The 18,678-nt window shown below is 41.5% G+C and overlaps 1 protein-coding gene across 1 annotated transcript in view; it reads right to left on the bottom strand.

Moving 5' to 3' along the window:
- LOC147030578 (uncharacterized) overlaps positions 1-17,699 on the bottom strand; it is a 263,534-nt gene extending 245,835 nt beyond the window's left edge. The window contains 4 exon segments of the mRNA XM_085872191.1: positions 729-753; positions 13,366-13,434; positions 13,513-13,657; positions 17,549-17,699. Of these exon segments, the coding sequence (XP_085728317.1) occupies positions 729-753; positions 13,366-13,434; positions 13,513-13,656 (238 nt within the window). The 5' untranslated portion in view covers position 13,657; positions 17,549-17,699.
- Between the last annotated feature and the right edge of the window lie 979 nt (positions 17,700-18,678).

Raw genomic sequence — 18,678 nt, 5'->3', positions numbered from 1 at the left:
GGCAATGATATTATATACAGGTTCAAAAGAATGCACAGATATATGACAACAACAAAGGAGATTAAACGAGATTTAAACAAACATGTTCACAGTAATATATTGCCTTATTAAACCATAAATTAGGATGTTCATTTGCCTTATGTGAACAGCAGAAATGTACGTGGAGCATTCCGAAAAAGGAAGCACTTGATTTAAGCGATCGTCTTTGTGATCACTTCGAAATGGCAGAAAGCGTGCTCTCTGAAAGCATAATGTACTGTATTTCTGCAAAAGGTGCAACGATTCTGCCTGCAAGTCCTGCCAAGAGCCGTTAGCTTGGTTCGGTGTGTGCATTTATTGAATGCAAAAGTGTACGTGGTGCCCAATGAGTGAAAACGTAGCCTCAAAAGCTCTTGGCATCAGGCACAAGTCAGGCTTGAGTCCATATTTGAATGTCATCACAGTACGTCACGGTATAATACGTAACGTTGGTTGCACAGCTTACGTGGAATATCCACTTATGGGCACATCATACGCAAGCTTTTGTGACAACATTTGTGTGGCAAGTGACGTCCCAGTGTAAGACGTATAGCTGTGTGACAGCGCGTTTGTATTTTAGTCAGCACTCAACCATTGCCATGGCTTGCAGGCAGAAACACAAAACAAGTTCCAGAAAACAAGTTATCTAAAGTAAGTCGTGCAACAAAGTCACACGAGTCGACAAGATTGTATAATCCTGTCTTACTCACCGCCGAGTCCCAATGCTGCCTCGGCCTGGAAAGTTTTCCCCAAGGAATTTCATCAATTCCGGGGGAAAAAAAACAAGCAGGAGAGTTTAGTGATTATCTGTCGCCACTGTAATGAAACACTGGAAACACTCTGTTATTGCAAGGCAAGTAGTGCCAGCAACCTTTCATAAGACTCCATCAAAATATCCCCTTCTTCAGCACAGATGAAGAAGGGAACATCAAAAAAGAAAAACAACAAATATGCAGTTTTGGGAGGCAACTACATTCATTACTAAACAGTCCCCTCAATGGTCTGTCATGCAAATGACAGCAATCAAAACTTATACCTCATTCACGAGATTAAAATTCAATCGATGAGGAAGTAAAACAATTGCGAGTCAATAAGTAAAAGCACCTTTCGATGTTGAATCATCAAGCATGCAAAAAATTCGAATAACTTGTGTTGTAAAGGTTCTCCCCCTCTTTCTCGTTATATATATATATATATATATATATATATATATATATATATATATATATATATATATATATATATATATATATATATATATATATATATATATATACATACATACATACACACACAGTGGGGAGAACAAGTATTTGATACACTGCCGGTTTTGCAGGTTTTCCCACTTACAAAGTACGGAGAGGTCTGTAATTTACATCATAGGTACACTTCAACTGTGAATGACGGAATCTAAAACAAAAATCCTGAAAATCACATTGTATGATTTTAAAATAATTTGCATTTTATTGCATGAAATAAGTATTTGATACATCAGAAAAACAGAACTTAATATTTGGTACAGAAACCTTTGTTTGCAATTACAGAGATCAGTCGTTTCCTAAAGTTCTTAACCAGGTTTACACAGACTGCAGCAGGGATTTTGGCCCACTCCTCCATGCAGATCTTCTCCAGATCCTTCAGGTTTCGGGGCTGTCGCTGGGCAACACAGACTTTCAGCTCCCTCCAAAGATTTTCTATTGGGTTCAGGTCTGGAGACTGGCTAGGCCACTCCAGGACTTTGAAATTCTTCTTATGGAGCCACTCCTTAGTTGCCCTGGCTGTGTGTTTCGGGTCGTTGTCATGCTGGAAGACCCAGCTACGCCCCATCTTCAATGTTCTGTTGAGGGAAGGAGGTTGTTGGCAAAGATCTCGAGATACATGGCCCCATCCATCCTCCCCTCAATACGGTGCAGTCGTCCTGTCCCCTTTGCAGAAAAGCATCCCCAAAGAGTGACGTTTCCACCTCCATGCTTCACGGTTAGGATGGTGTTCTTGGGGTTGTATTCATCCTTCTTCTTCCTCCAAACACGGCGAGTGGAGTTTAAAACAAAAAGCTCTATTTTGGTCTCATCAGACCACATGACCTTCTCCCATTCCTCCTCTGGATCATCCAGATGGTCATTGGCAAACTTCAGACGGGCCTGGACATGCGCTGGCTTGAGCAGAGGGACCTTGCGTGCGCTGCAGGATTTTAATCCATGATGGCGTAGTGTGTTACTTGTGGTTTTCTTTGATACTGTGGTCCCAGCTCTCTTCAGGTCATTGACCAGGTCCTGCCGTGTAGTTCTGGGCTGATCGCTCACCTTTCTGATGATCATTGAGGCTCCACGAGGTGAGATCTTGCATGGAGCCCCAGACCGAGGGAGATTGACTGTTATCTTGAACTTCTTCCATTTTCTAATAATTGCGCCAACAGTTGTTGCCTTCTCACCAAGCTGCTTGCCTATTGTCCTGTAGCCCATCCCAGCCTTGTGCAAGTCCACAATTTTGTCCCTGATGTCCTTAGACAGCTCTCTGGTCTTGCCCATTGTGGAGAGGTTGGAATAAGATTGATTGAGTGTGGACAGCTGTCTTTTATGCAAATAACGAGTTCAAACAGGTGCAGTTAATACAGGTAATGAGTGGAGAATGGGAGGGCTTCTTAAAGACAAAACGAATAACAGGTCTGTGACAGCCGGAATTCTTACTGGTTGGTAGGTGATCAAATACTTATTTCATGCAATAAAATGCAAATTAATTATTTTAAAATCATACAATGTGATTTTTCAGGATTTTTGTTTTGGATTCCGTCTTTCACAGTTGAAGTGTACCTATGATAAAAATTACAGACCTCTACGTGCTTTTTAAGTGGGAAAAACTGCAAAATCGGCAGTGTATCAAATACCTGTTCTCCCCACTGTACACATACACATATATATATATATATATATATATATATATATATATATATATATATATATATATATATATATATATATATATATATATATATATATATATATATATATATATATTCTACTACTGAGATTTTAACAACCTCCATGTAAAAAGTTTTGTATATATTGTGTAATCGTTCTTATATACCGCACTAATCACTTTAATACATATCAGGATCATGTCTTGTAAAGACTTTTCAAAAAGTCTAAGAAGATGCAAGACAGAAGGGAGGAGATCAGGATCAAATGAGAAATGTGGCAGTCCCATTCAGCAGACCAAATCCGTGTTGCTAAGAAAAGGACTCCATTCCCATGGCTCACCCAATGCTACCTCTACTTTTCCAAAAAGTTCTAATTATTTTTGATGATCTTTTAAATCCACAGACATGCAGCTTTGTCATACATTATGTGTACCCAAGGAGAGGTTATACGATGGTATGAAATAAGATGGGAAGGCGAAAGAACAACACCAACACCAATCCTGTGATGTGCCAGAAGCGCCATCCATAATGTTGATATACCAGTCTTGATATGATGGCATATTTATTTTCCTTCCTGATATGACAGAGTGGGAAGGTTATAGAACAACAACAATCCCAAGACAAAAATAACAAAAACCAAGTTGATGGCATGCCAACGCAAATCCCCATGCTTCCCACCTTGAGCAAGGTTGAAAGAGGCAAAAACTTCCACCAGGAATGAATGTTGAGTTAAAATTTATCCCTAGGAATGAACCGGGGATCAAATTCAAAGAAATAATTACATGTTCCATGTGTCCCCACAAGTTGAATGGATATGCAAAGTGTCATTAAAAAATCTGCCCATAATTGCAATTTCCGGAATTCTAAATTTTTGACCCCGCCACTCCGGGCAGTGCCAAATGCGACACGACTCTTACACCATCTTGCCAATGTGGTGACCATAGCTACCAAGTTTGGTGAATTTCTGCCCAATCATTTTGGAGGAAATAGCATGAGACAGACAGACAGATAGAGACAGACGGAGGTGATTACAATATCATGTATTTTTTTTTCAAAACACATGGGGATAGTAAACGGAACAAACAACAAACTAAGGCAACCCTAATCCGAACAACAATTGGCAAGGCGTCAGCAAAAAGTATAAAAATTCTGAAGATTCCTTTAACTTCACAACTTTAAGTCAACAAGCCTTTGTGGAGATTTAACACTTGGAGCAATGTTTTAGGAACCAGAACAAGCGAATGTTGCTAATTCGTGCAGATGGGTATCAATGCTGCCATTTTGTTTTTTTGCTTGCAATAAGTGACATCATGTGGTTGTGACAAAAATTGGTTGTTGGTGTTTTGTGAGTTAAAAGGTTATCTGTGTGATCTAGATTAGGTTTTTTTATTGGAGCCTTCTTAATGTAAAGGAAAAGAAAAGTGCTTTTACTAATTGATCCACTTTTGTAAAACAAACAGTTTACAAATGGAGAAGAAAAAAAATGCTGGTTGTGACATGACAATTCAAGTTCTGGGAAGCACTTGAACAGCAAATTGGAAGAAAGCTCTTTTCAGATATTTAAAAATTATAAATATTCTTAGAAGCAGCTTTCTCTACCAATCCAGCATCTTGCCACCTGCCATCACCTTTGCTCCTCACCACTCCCCCCCACCCCCACTAAAAAAAACACACACACACACACACACACACACACACACACACACACACACACACACACACACACACACACACACACACACACACACACACACACACACACACACACACGTACTAAAGTCTATAAAACTCGTTTTCAAAAAAAAAGTTTTTCGACAATTAGTTGTATTTTGCCACTCAAAGATGTCGTTTAACCAATGCAATTTTTCCATCAACACCGTATAATAGAGCTGTGCTGAGTTGGCCGACAAAACAATATAAATTACAACCAAGTTTACAATGTACTGCAGTGCAAGGGGTCATCATGGTGTCAACTGATGTGCAAAATTGGGAATGCCTGTTTTGGGTGCATCATCTTTCAAGCCTGTTGTACAACTGGTGGAGATGATGGCTTGTTGTTTTTCTTCCTCCACAAGAGCAAGGCTCATGGAAGAGCAAGAAAATAATTTAAAGGGAATAGTTTTTTCCAAATAAGGAAAAAAAATCAAAACCTTTGTCATCTAAAGTGGTGAGTGCCACAAAGGACACAATGAAGAACGACTTAAATGTCACCGATCTCCTTCGCCTTACCTTCATCACTCCAAGAGATCTTTGGTGGAAGTAATGTTAAAGGATTGACGACATTCAAGTGTGTTGAGTGAGTGCAAGGCATGTGGTGAGTAAGTGGGCTATGTTGTGTGGAATAGTGCTGCATTGCGGGGATGGTGGGTTTTTTTTATGTTGAAGGCTCCAATCAGACTATTCTGTCCTCATTGAGCCCAGGCCTTATATAAAAGAACTGTATCGGTAGAAAAGTGAAGCATGAGAGAAGTCGACGAGTTTTTCAGGAAGTTAAAAAAAATCTGCTTTTTGAAAAAGGGAAGGTCATAAGTGTTTGTAAATACATGAGGGGGTAAAGAGTTCCAGGGTTTGGTAGTGAAGGGGAAGAAACAAACATCACAACAGCCCACCCTTGAGTTGCCCATGGCCAAACAATAATCATGTGATGTGGTGGCTTGTCGAGTATTTTGTAGTCTCGCTAACGGCAGAGGTACACAAACAGCAAGATCTCGGGAGCAGAAACCGAAGTAATATCTGCAGAAAAGAGAAAGAGAGCCAACTCCGCAGTGTAATTTGAATGGGTCGAGTTTTGAGGCACGATTGGGAGAGTTGAGAAGTCAGATTACTTTGGATTCAATTCCATCCAGTAAGTATGTGGAACCAGAGCCTCCCCAGATGTGAGAGCAGTACTCTAGACAATGATGAATCAATCCTTTATGTCGTTGAAGCAACTGTTCAGAGGAGATGAATCTTCGACATCTGAACAGGACTCCGAGTTTCTTCGAGGCAAACTTAGGTATTGCCGTAATGTATGGATTCCATGATAAATTTGATGTTGGAGTGATACCTTGTAGGTTTATCGTATCACATGGTGTAATTGTGAAGCTTTCAAAGAACATTGGAGAATTGAGAGGAGTTTTAGAGAGAGAGATTGGAAGAAATTTAGTTTCAGAAGCATTAAACTTATCTTGATTACATTTGTCCCACTGGGAGATCTTGTCCAAATCCGAATTTAAGGAAGTGGCTGTGATGAGACAATATATAGATTGAGCGAGGGAAGATAGAGAAGATGTGAAAAACATGAAGGAATGTAATGTTGAGTCATCAGCTTACGAGTGCATTGGTTATTTGTAGAAGAAAGGTCATTGATGTTTTTGAGTGTTGGAGACAGGATAGAAACATGAGGACTGCTGTTTATCAGGAAGGAGAGAGATGTTGAACCATCAACAATTATGGAGATAGTGCGGTCAGAGAGCAAGGTTGTTATGAGAGAGCAGAGTGAATGAGGAAAGCAAAGCAAATCCTGTGTTAGTAGTGTTGGAGGGATGGGTGGTGACAAAAGTGCAATTTAGCAAGGTACACTCTCATTTCTCCAGACAGCTGATTCGGTGTTGTGTACGTTGGGAGAAGGGGCAATGAGGATGTTGTTCGGGGTGTGGTTTTGCATTGAGGTGATGCTTCGGTGAATACGGACATTATTTTGATTGGTCGTTTTAGGGGGGGAGGAAGAGAAGTAGGGATATTGTTGAATATGTTGGAGTCATAATGAGCATAGAATCTTATTTTTGAATGTCTGATTTGCGGGGGGGGGTGGGGGAGGATGGATGGGGGAAGGGGTAGTTTAATAAAAAAAAGTTGCAGGAATGTGAAGCAGCGCATGATGCCTGTATAAAACTGCATACCTCGCATTTTTTATGGCAGTGGATTGGGAGTATTTTGATTCAGTGTGGACGTTATTGACATTTGTAGATCTTCACCTTCACCACCAAGGGTGGATGGAGGTTATATTTTCACCCCTGTCTGTGTCCTTGTTTGTTTGTGTGCAGGACATCTCAAAAAGTTGTGAACGAATTTGGATGAAACTTGGTGGACATGTTGGGTGTGTGATAAGGTCAAATTGACTAGATTTTGGTTCGGGTATGGATGGAGATTTGGCATATCAGTGGGATACAAAACGTAAACTGTTCAGCCTGGTGGAGGAATGCGCTCTACAGAGCGCCATTCTATTTACCTCTGCCACCGAGGGTGGAAGGAGGTTATGCTTTCACCTGTCTGTCTGTTTGTTTGTTTGCGTGCAGGATATCTCAAAAAGTTGTGGATGGATTCGGATAAAATTTGTTGGGCAGGTTTGGTGTGTTACAAGAACGAACTGATTAGATTTTGGTGAAGGTCCGGATCCGGATACCAGAATTTTAAAGTGATTCTTTTCCATTGAAAGATCGGGCCAAAAACAATATCGAGCACGATATCTCAAAAAAGTTGAAGACTGATTCAGCCGAAACATGGTGGACAGGTTGGGTGAATGATGAGGACGAATTTATTTAATTTTGGTGATTGTCCAAATCCAGATACGACGGTACTGAGGTGGTTCTCTAATAACAGCCAGAGAGATGTTTACTTTGACAAGCACGTGGTCAGAAGAACTGATTGGATCGGAGGAAGAACAGCAGATATTTTCTGGGAAATATTCCAAAATCAGATCCAGAAGAGATGGAGTACGGTTGGTTGAGATCTGGGTCGGGAAGTTTACTGATTGAGTCAGTCCCAATGAGTCACAGAAGTCTTTTGCTGAAGTGCCATGGCAGGTGAGAGAGGTAGCCACACCCAGCCAACTGGCATGAAGACAATTGAAGTCACCACATATGAGGAAGAGAGAGTTTGGATTAGAGGATAGAAGTTGGTCCATGTTTTCGGATGGTGAGGTGTAAATGGAGTCATCACTGTTTGGTGGACGGTACAGCACACATATAAACATGAGATGGGAGAGGAGGGGAAGCCATAGCCAGAGGTATTCCTGGGGATGTGGGGGAGTAAAGGCAGTGCGTGGAGAGTGAAGAATTGAGTCTTTGATGAACAGAGCAACTCCTCCACCAGGACGAGGCTCAGGTCTGTCATACCGGAGGAGGGAGTAACCAGGGAGAGATATTTGGGAGTCAGAGATGTCTTGAGGGAGGAAAGTTTCTGTTAGGCAGATTATGTCTGGTTTGTGAGTTGCAACCTGCATGGAAAGATCTGTAAGGTTTGAGTGAAGGCCCCGGATATTTGAGGTCCACACTATTAATGAAGATGGAGGGGAGGAGCCTTTGGGTGCAGGGGAGTGGAGGTGAGTGGGAGTGGAGGTGAGTGGGAGTGTAGGACAAAGGAGGAGGGGGGGGGAGGTAAGGAGAGTTGTTGAAAGAGTGTGGGGGATTGCAGAAGAGCTCGGGGAGGGGCCGGATGAGGCGGAGAAAAGGCTGGTGGAGGTCCAAAGAGAGGGGGCAGAAGGCAGTTGAGGATTTGAGTGGATACAGTGATGAGATGGAGGAGAGAGGGCAGGGGAAGGAGCCAGCTTTGTGGATGAGAGAGGGGCAACTTTGAGAAGGGTAAGTGAGGGCGTGAATGGTGGGAGAAGGGTGAGTGGGGAGAGTTGAGGGAGAAAGGTGAGGGGTAAGTTTTTGAGAAAGGTGAGTGGGAAGCTTGGAGGGGAAAGAGTTGATGGTTGCTTTGAGAGGGAGGAACGTGAGAGGGGTGAATTGCCACTGAAGTTGGAAAAAAAAGATGATTGAAGGAAAGCGAACATGCAAAGCAAACTGGGCATTTATTTCATTTTTAGTTCGGAAATGAGACTAAAGACATTTCTTGAAAGATGCAATAAAGGCGAATTCAGAGAATGGAGAGAAGAAACGTTGTAACAGTTGGATTCTTTAGACAAGGTATGAAGGAAAGGTCGAATTGAGAGCAGTCTGTTGAAATAGAAAAAGAGTAGTGAATTATGACGCAGTAATGAGAATGACAAGTGTGAAAGAGGAAGATGAAGCATAATAAGAGATCGTTTTTATGATGATAATAACTAGTACATACGTAGTTGTATACTAGTACGTACGTGCAAAAAAGAAAAAAAAAACTTTCAAACTGCGAGCCAGAAATAACACAGGCCGTTCCTTCGCTCTCGCATGCCCGTACGTGCAAACGACCCCCCCCCCAATTTTTTTTTTTTTAACTTTCAAACCGTGAGCCAGAAACAACCACACAGGCCGTTCCTTCGCTCTCGTAAACGACGACTGGATTGGGGCATTGTGTTTATCTATTAATGCGCATAAGAAATCGAGAAATTATTAGAATACATTGTCATCACTATCCGGAAGAGGTGCGTGCCCATTCGGAATGTTCACATGCATTCCACGAATTATCGCTTGCATTGAAGTAACAACTGCTGTGATACTTACACAGAGTTAATTAAAATCAAAATTAAAATCAACTTTACCTCCCTGTCTTTGCTTGCCATGACATTTGCTGCCATTGACAATTGCCACTCCTACGCCACGGTAACTAAGGCACCGATCCCCATCGTAACCGGCACGGCACGTGACGTCATCGTCGGCCGGCCGCGCACCGGCCTACGCAGCCAGGCCTACCACACAGGCCATTCCTTCGCTCTCGTAAACGATGACTGGATTGGGGCATTGTGTTTATCTATTAATGCGCATAAGAAATCGAGAAATTATTAGAATACATTGTCATCACTATCCGGAAGAGGTGCGTGCCCGTACGGAATGTTCACATGCATTCCATGAATTATCGCTTGCATTGAAGTAACAACTGCTGTGATACTTACACACACAGAGTTAATTAAAATCAAAATTAAAATCAACTTTACCTCCCTGTCTTTGCTTGCCATGACATTCGCTGCTATTGACAATTGCCACTCCTACGCCACGGTAACTAAGGCACCGATCCCCATCGTAACCGGCACGGCACGTGACGTCATCATCGGCCGGCCGCACACCGGCCTACGCAGCCACGCCTACGTTGCAACGTGTCCTTTCATTGGTTGGTAAATAAATGGCCATAACTTGGGAAGCACTTGTCCGATTAATATCAAACCTTGAAAAGGCACATCCACAGGGCCCCAGCAATATACCTGGCAGGTTTGAATTAGATCAGACCAGTGGTTGTCGAGAAACAATGGTCTCACACACGTACACGCGCACACACACACACACACACACACACACACACACACACACACACACACACACACACACACACACACACACACACACACACACACACACACACACACACACACACACACATACACACACACACACACACACACACACATTGTTGGAATTATAGATAGATTATTATTTTTATTTTTTTGATAGAGATTGCATAAGATTAGGTAAAGGAAAGGTTGAAGAAAAAAATTGTGAGGTGAATGGGGAATTTGAATCGGTAAACGCAGAGGGTGGAAACAGATCATGTGGTAACGGGAGAACCACGTGGTTATGGGAGGTGTATAGTTAAAAGTGAATTTACTATTTATCTATATATATATATATATTTTTTAAATAAGTATTGCATAAGATTCAGAAAAGGAAAGATTGAAGTAAAATCGTGGAGGTATATGGTGAATTTGGAACAGTAAATGCAGAGTGAAGCTGATGGATTCACGAAAAGTAACAGGAAGAGGGTAGAGAGAGACACGTGATTACAGGAGGTGTATAGTTCGGAAGGATACAAAGAAAATTGTTTTTTTTGATTGATTGTTGAAGATTAGATAAGATTGGAGAATGGGAGGTTGTAGGAAGAAATCGTGAAGGTAATGGTGAGAATGGGTCAGCTGGAGGAAGGAGGAGGAAGGAGGAGGAAGGAGGAGGAAGGAGGAAGGAGGAAGAAGGAGGAAGAAGGAGGAAGAAGGAGGAGGAAGGAGGAGGAAGGAGGAGGAAGGAGGAAGAAGGAGGAAGAAGGAGGAAGAAGGAGGAAGAAGGAGGAAGAAGGAGGAAGAAGGAGGAAGAAGAAGGAAGAAGAAGGAAGAAGAAGGAAGAAGAAGGAAGAAGAAGGAAGAAGAAGGAAGAAGAAGGAAGAAGAAGGAAGAAGAAGGAAGAAGAAGGAAGAAGAAGGAAGAAGAAGGAAGAAGAAGGAAGAAGTGGGATTGTCATTTGATCTTTGCACAAGTCTTGTAAGAGGGTCATGATCATTGAGAATAACCAGTTCCTCTAACTGATACAAAATAAAGGGACCTCTCATCAGTTATTTGGGAGGAAAGCCAAGAAGGGTGTTCTTTGGCATTGAAGTCACCAGCAACTATAAGCTGGGAATATTCAGGGATGGTTGGAATTGTGGTGGACAAGAGTTTTGAGGTGGTATGTAGATGTTGATTAGGTTGTGGAGAATTTTGCCTATTGTGATTTGGATGGAGAAAAGGCAGGAGTATTATCGATACAATAATGCGCTTGTCTGCCCATCTGTGTCTGTTCCTCCATCGCTTGTCTGTCCACCTGTGTCTGGTTGATGACTTGGGGTTGGGAGGGGAGGGAAGGGTAGGGGGTTAAGGACTTGGGGTTGGGAGGGGAGGGGTTTGAGGCTTTGGGGTTGGGAGGGGCAGAGTGGAAGACTTGGGGTTGGGAGGGAAGGGGGGTCGAGAACTTGTGTTTGGGAGGGGGTTGATTTAATCAAACATATTTTGGGAGAACATCGTAGGCAATATTAAATTCCCATGATATTTAACTGATATGTGGTAATGTTGAAATCACATTTTACATTTCATGGAATTTCCATAGTTACCTGATAGTGACGTTATATTGTGAGTTGTGTTGGGGAATAGGATGTTTTTGTGTGTGATGGTGAGGGCTCCAGCACCCCTTCTATAATTGGGTCTGTCTAGTCTTAATGCAGTGTAGTTTGTGAATCCACATGTGAAAATTGAGGTTGCAATAAGTTTGGATTCTTGGATCAGTGATATGTCAATATCATGCATCTTTAATAAATTTTGCATCAGGAGTGTTCATCTACTCAGGGCCCATCATCACCCACAATTATGCTCTTACCCAACAGGCCCGTGTTATTACTACTTCGAAATAAGTAGTTTATTTATTCCTCAAGAAATGTTTTAAAAACAGGAATGCAAGTGCCAAATTACAGCAAATGAGCACAGCTCAGAAGGTAAAAAATAATGCAAGCTTTACCAAAGAGATGTGAGGGATTACACAATCAAGGTTGACATTGGTGCGATTTTCCATGTATATCATGAAAGTCCCAATGCACTGCTAATTCTTTATAAAACAGCAAGTAATATATTCAAAACTGACTGAGCCTGTTGTGTTAAGATTTGTTTATAACGGAAACATACTTTATGAGTCGACCTTATCACAAAATATTCTGAATATATATTTATTTTTTAATAAGATTGACCTTGTGTGATGGACATGTAAGAAAGTAAAACTGGTGGAATCGGTTGTCGTCTGCAGTGGCACACTACATTAAACTTGTTTTAAATCTGATTTGAGTTTGGTACTTTTTAGGTCATCTCTTCGAGCATGACCTAATAATATTGGTGTTGAGAGGAGAGGTGACGATCTGTCCGTCCGTTCACAATGAAGTTGAAGCGGGAGATCTGGTCATTAGTGATCCTGATAGAGGTCGATGAGACGTACACGATGGTATAACTTTCAAGGTCACCGAAGGTCAAGGTCAAGGTCACGAGGCCTTTGAAGTTACGAAAATGACGATTTTCAAATTCTATCTCCTCCGCCATTTCTCAAGCGACCTTGAATTCGATTGTGGCATATGAATCTATGGGACAATATCTAAATTTGATCGGGCCGGATTTTCGATATTCGCTTTCGTGTCACGTGACTTCAAAGTTGGCAAAAAATGCGAAAAATGACGATTTTCATGCGAAAATGACGATTTTCAAAATCTATCGCCTCCTACATTTCTCAAGCGATCTTGAATTTGATTGTGGCATATGAAATCTATGGGACAATATCTAAATTTGGTCAGGCAGGATTTTCGATACTCGCTTTCGTTTTCGTGTCACGTGACTTCAAAGTTGGCAAAAAATGCGAAAATGACAATTTTCAAAATCTATCTCCTACATTTCTCAAGCAATCTTGAATTTTATTGTGGCATATGAATCTATGGGACAATATCTAAATTTGGTCGGGCCGGATTTTCGATATTCGCTTTCGTTTTCGCGTCACGTGACTTCAAAGTTTGCAAAAACTGCCCTACCTTCAGGAGGCTATATATTTTCTCGCAGAGATGACCATCACTTCCTCACGGGGGTAATTTTCTTTCTTTCGTTCTTTCTTTGGGAAACCACCCCAATTTAAGAGTTTTCAGGATCATCCTTATTATAGTTTTCCAAAATTGTAGATTTCCTCCCCCACTCTCTCAATATCACTTTCCCTGTCAGTTGCGCTTCAAATCTCCAAAGAATGTTTGGAGAACAATTCAGCACCTACCTTTCTGTGTTTCTGGCCTTTACGATGCTCCAAAAGGGTTTCTTCAGATGTGCAACCCAAGCTGCAGATCTGACAAAAGGAAAATTGAGGTGGAATTAAATTGTGCATCACTGAAAAGGTTGTGAAAAAAACAAGAAAGTATCTTACCCAACACCAGTGATTGAGGAGCACATCATTGTGTGCAACTTTGGGTTCATTGGGTTCATTGGGTTCATCCTCTTGAACACTGGCCTCGTCACTTTCCTTGGGGGTTGAGGCAGCAACGTCTGTTTTTTGTTCATCATCTGCCATCCTTTGGCACACAGATAATATCAGGTTAACTCACTGAAAAAGAAAGTAAACGCCACAGAGGACTTTGAAATCCCTCATAAATATTTGCTCAATGGTGTTTAGAATCTATCAGAGCAAATGGAATGAGAATTAAAATTTAAAATATTGGTTCAGGCTGCAAAAAAAAGAAAAAAAAGAAAAAGAGCAATCAGAGATCGCACGCCCTCGCCAGGACATCTTTTGAGTGGTGTATTTTTTATAGGTTTTTGGGTAAATCCAATATGACTGCCAAACCATGTGACCAATGACATCATGTGTGTGAACCTTTTGTTCCTCTTGGACAGGAAGCCATACATGTAAAGTTTCACCTCGATCTGTTCAGCCACTTCAGAGAAGATTTTTGAAGGTTTTTCAAAAAAATACAGTATATATATATATATATATATATATATATATATATATATATATATATATATATATATATATATATATATATATATATATATTTATATATATATATATATATATATATATATATATATATACATCTGCCGCATCACATGACAGATTATGTGATGAATTTTTTTTTCTGTGGACCATTTTATCCCGAGATGACCCTTAAAATTTTTCATACTTATTGGATGTGGCGTTCTACATATGCAATTATGACATCATAATGAAGGCACCCATGACATCATTTTAAAAAAATCACACTCATTCCCCATGAGGAGTACTTGCTTTGTGCCAAGTTTCTATTTTTTCCTTGGTGCAGTTTCAGAGATACAGAGGTCCAAAGTTTTTCCGTTTTTCCAATATGGCTACCACATCATGTGACCTATGATGTCATAATCATCATTAAAACATTCTACACGAGTCGTCGCACCAATGGTGAAAATTTCATCTCAATCCGACAAGCGGTTGTGGAGAAAAACACGAAGCAGAGAAAAACACGAAGCAGAGAAAAACACGAAAGTTCTGTGCGGACAAACAAACGAACGGACGGACAGACAGACAGAGACAAACGGACCCAAATGCAATACCCACTCCGAATCCTTCGGCGAGGGTAAAAAATGCATAAAACATCAATATCTACTGGCTGTGTTGGTTACTCAACTCTACAATATATAAATAAATGGTGGTCTGTCCTTTTGTCTTTCTACGTACAAAATCTTCTGTGCAAACACATCGCATATCATCACCAAACTTTAATTGGTGCACTCACCTCTGAGCTGTTGAGCTAAGATATGAATCCCAGTCTAACTATAAACTGTCAACCTGGTGTCTCACATACGAGGGGAAACATCAATGTGCGTGCCCCGTGCATCGCATGGACGTTTAACTGGGTTCCACGTTTGTTAGCATTATTAGTTGGTGGAAGTCTTGCACAAAGAGGCGAGTACCCTGAACAAATTCACACACGGGTACCCTGAACAAATTCACACACGGGTACCCTGAACAAATTCACACACGGGTACCCTGAACAAATTCACACACGGGTACCCTGAACAAATTCACACACGGGTACCCTGAACAAATTCACACACGGGTACCCTGAACAAATTCACACACGGGTACCCTGAACAAATTCACACACGGGTACCCTGAACAAATTCACACACGGGTACCCTGAACAAATTCACACACGGGTACCCTGAACAAATTCACACACGGGTACCCTGAACAAATTCACACACGGGTACCCTGAACAAATTCACACACGGGTACCCTGAACAAATTCACACACGGGTACCCTGAACAAATTCACACACGGGTACCCTGAACAAATTCACACACGGGTACCCTGAACAAATTCACACACGGGTACCCTGAACAAATTCACACACGGGTACCCTGAACAAATTCACACACGGGTACCCTGAACAAATTCACACACAGGTACCCGAACAAATTCACACACAGGTACCCGAACAAATTCACACACAGGTACCCGAACAAATTCACACACGGTTACCCGAACAAATTCACACACGGGTACCCGAACAAATTCACACACGGGTACCCTGAACAAATTCACACACGGGTACCCTGAACAAATTCACACACAGGTACCCCGAACAAATTCACACATGGGTACCCTGAACAAATTCACACACGGGTACCCTGAACAAATTCACACACAGGTACCCGAACAAATTCACACACGGTTACCCGAACAAATTCACACACGGGTACCCGAAGAAATTCACACACGGGTACCCTGAACAAATTCACACACGGGTATCCTGAACAAATTCACACACGGGTACCCTGAACAAATTCACACACGGGTATCCTGAACAAATTCACACACAGGTACCCTGAACAAATTCACACACAGGTACCCGAACAAATTCACACACAGGTACCCTGAACAAATTCACACACGGGTATCCTGAACAAATTCACACACGGGTACCCTGAACAAATTCACACACAGGTACCGTGAACAAATTCACACACAGGTACCCCGAACAAATTCACACACAGGTACCCTGAACAAATTCACACACAGGTACCGTGAACAAATTCACACACAGGTACCGTGAACAAATTCACACACAGGTACCGTGAACAAATTCACACACGGGTACCTGAACAAATTCACACACGGGTACCTGAACAAATTCACACACAGGTACCCTGAACAAATTCACACACAGGTACCCCGAACAAATTCACACACAGGTACCCCGAACAAATTCACACACAGGTACCCCGAACAAATTCACACACAGGTACCGTGAACAAATTCACACACAGGTACCCTGAACAAATTCACACACGGGTACCTGAACAAATTCTCAATTCCTGCTTTAATCTACTGGGGGCACTGCACCAGTGGCACAGCCTCACAGTCAGAAACATGATGCAAACCTGCAGCCACTTGTATATAAAATGTTGATTGCCTTGAGGGAGTTGTTGTTCTGTGGCTTTCCCATCTTATACAATGCCAAACCTGTAACGAACTTGATGGGTATATCAGTTAGTTAATCACCAAAAAAAAAAAAAAAAAAAAAAATAGGGCCACGTGAAGCTCACCTGGATCAGAAGGAAAAGTCATCAACCGACCCCCCCCCCTTCTGCAGACCCCCTAAGACCTTTTTTTTTTTTTGAATGCTGTGAACAAACTTTGGTAATGAAGGTTGTGGTCAAATTTCATGGCAATCATGTGTAGTTTCAGAGAAGAGAGCAAATACCTATTTTTTTTGGGGGGGGGGGTTAGGGGGTCAAAAAGACCCCTTAATGAGCACAGATTTTGATGCGGTCAATACATCTCCGTTTGACATCAGATAAGAAGCTTGTGGCCAAGTTTCATCAAAGTCGCGTGTTTGGTTCAAGCGATAATGACTGAACTGTTTACGGACTCATCGACTGACGGACTCACTGCTCGATCTCATAAGCTCACCTGACCTAAGTCCACGTGAGCTAGTAATACACACAATATAAATAAAGTACAAAAAAACAAACCGTACACTGTATTGGGAAAGTTAAAATAAAGAAAAAAATTTTGAAACGACGGTTCATACATATATATATATATATATATATATATATATATATATATATATAATTATATATATTTCTACATATATCAATGGCGGGGGAGGGTTTTCTTCACAACTCTTGCGTACAATTTGTATAATAAAAGCAAATGTGTATTACTAAATCACTCAGATTGAATATTAATTCAACAAAACAAAGAAAAAAAACAAAACTTCCAAAGACAATGAATCAGGAGTACGAGGCGAGATCACCACGGAACATGAACACGGACCATTTTATCCTTTATCACGATGGTGAAGACTCATGGCGCGCAGGCCGAACACGGACAACCGTAAATCACAACCACCTCATCACTCATACAATGGTCAAATAAGCGGCTCGGAGAGCAAACTCAAATGTTCTGCCTTACTTTGAAAAGGGCTGAGAGCGGTTGGGTGAGGAAATTATCGGAATAAACCCACACAGGTCACCACAGAGAATGGTAAAAAGAACAAATATCGCGAGATTACCCTGGCGAATGACGCAACTCAAACTATCGCGAGATTACCCTGGCGAATGACGCAACGCAAACTATCGCGAGATTACCCTGGCGAATGACGCAACGCAAAATATCGCGACATTACCCTGGCGAATGACGCAAGTCAAAACATCGCGAGATTATCCGAATGAACGCCGCAAAACTAAAATATCGCGAGATTATCCGAATCAACACCGCAAACGTAAAATATCACGAGGTTATCCTTTTGAATGACGCATTCTTGTAGAAGTTTATATTATTATCTTTTAGATTACCCGTTAGAGTCGATGACATCCGAATCTCTAGAAATATCTCTAAAGGAGGCACTAGTTTCCGAATCCGGAAGGGGGGGGGGGCAAAGTCAAACATTTACCGAAAGCACTGTCGCGAACTATTTCAACAAGGCGACCAAACAGGCCGTTTCCAAATGACGTTTCTGAATAAGCTCAGTTCAATTTATTTGGTGTTTAATATAAACGGCACGTGTCTGTTTACGTCATAAACACGGCACGTGTCTGTTTACGTCATAAACACGGCACGTGTCTGTTTACGTCATAAACACGGCACGTGTCTGTCTGTTTACATCATAAACACGGCACGTGTCTGTCTGTTTACGTCATAAACACGGCATGTGTCTGTTTGTTTACGTCATAAACACGGCACGTATTTGTTTGTTTACGTCATAAACACCTTGATTTACAGGACCCTTATGGCCGGAGGACAAAAATGGCACCAGAATCAGAATCATGGATGGTTGAGCTTTCGAAGGAACGAGAAGGACATGTTTTATTCCATTTCGACGCGTCACAGAGAACTCCGTGTGGTACAGACGATCTGCAGGTTTGTATATTCGGCCCGAAGGTCGGACAGGTGTTCAAGCTCGAAGACTCGACATCCACTGCAGGCGTTTTACATTTGCCGTGGACGTTTCCATTGTTGTTTACTATCTGAATTTACGAGAAGTAAAGCTAAGCTTCTGTGCCCCTCTTCACAGTGTCTTTTTAAAACTCGAATATAGGGGT

Source organism: Eptatretus burgeri, chromosome 3 (genome assembly GCF_056783735.1).
Source record: "Eptatretus burgeri isolate ZD-2024b chromosome 3, Ebu_testis_v1, whole genome shotgun sequence".
NCBI lineage: Eukaryota > Metazoa > Chordata > Myxini > Myxiniformes > Myxinidae > Eptatretus > Eptatretus burgeri.
The sequence above is the reverse complement of the archived record's forward strand: the minus strand, read 5'-3'. Positions and strand labels throughout refer to the sequence as shown.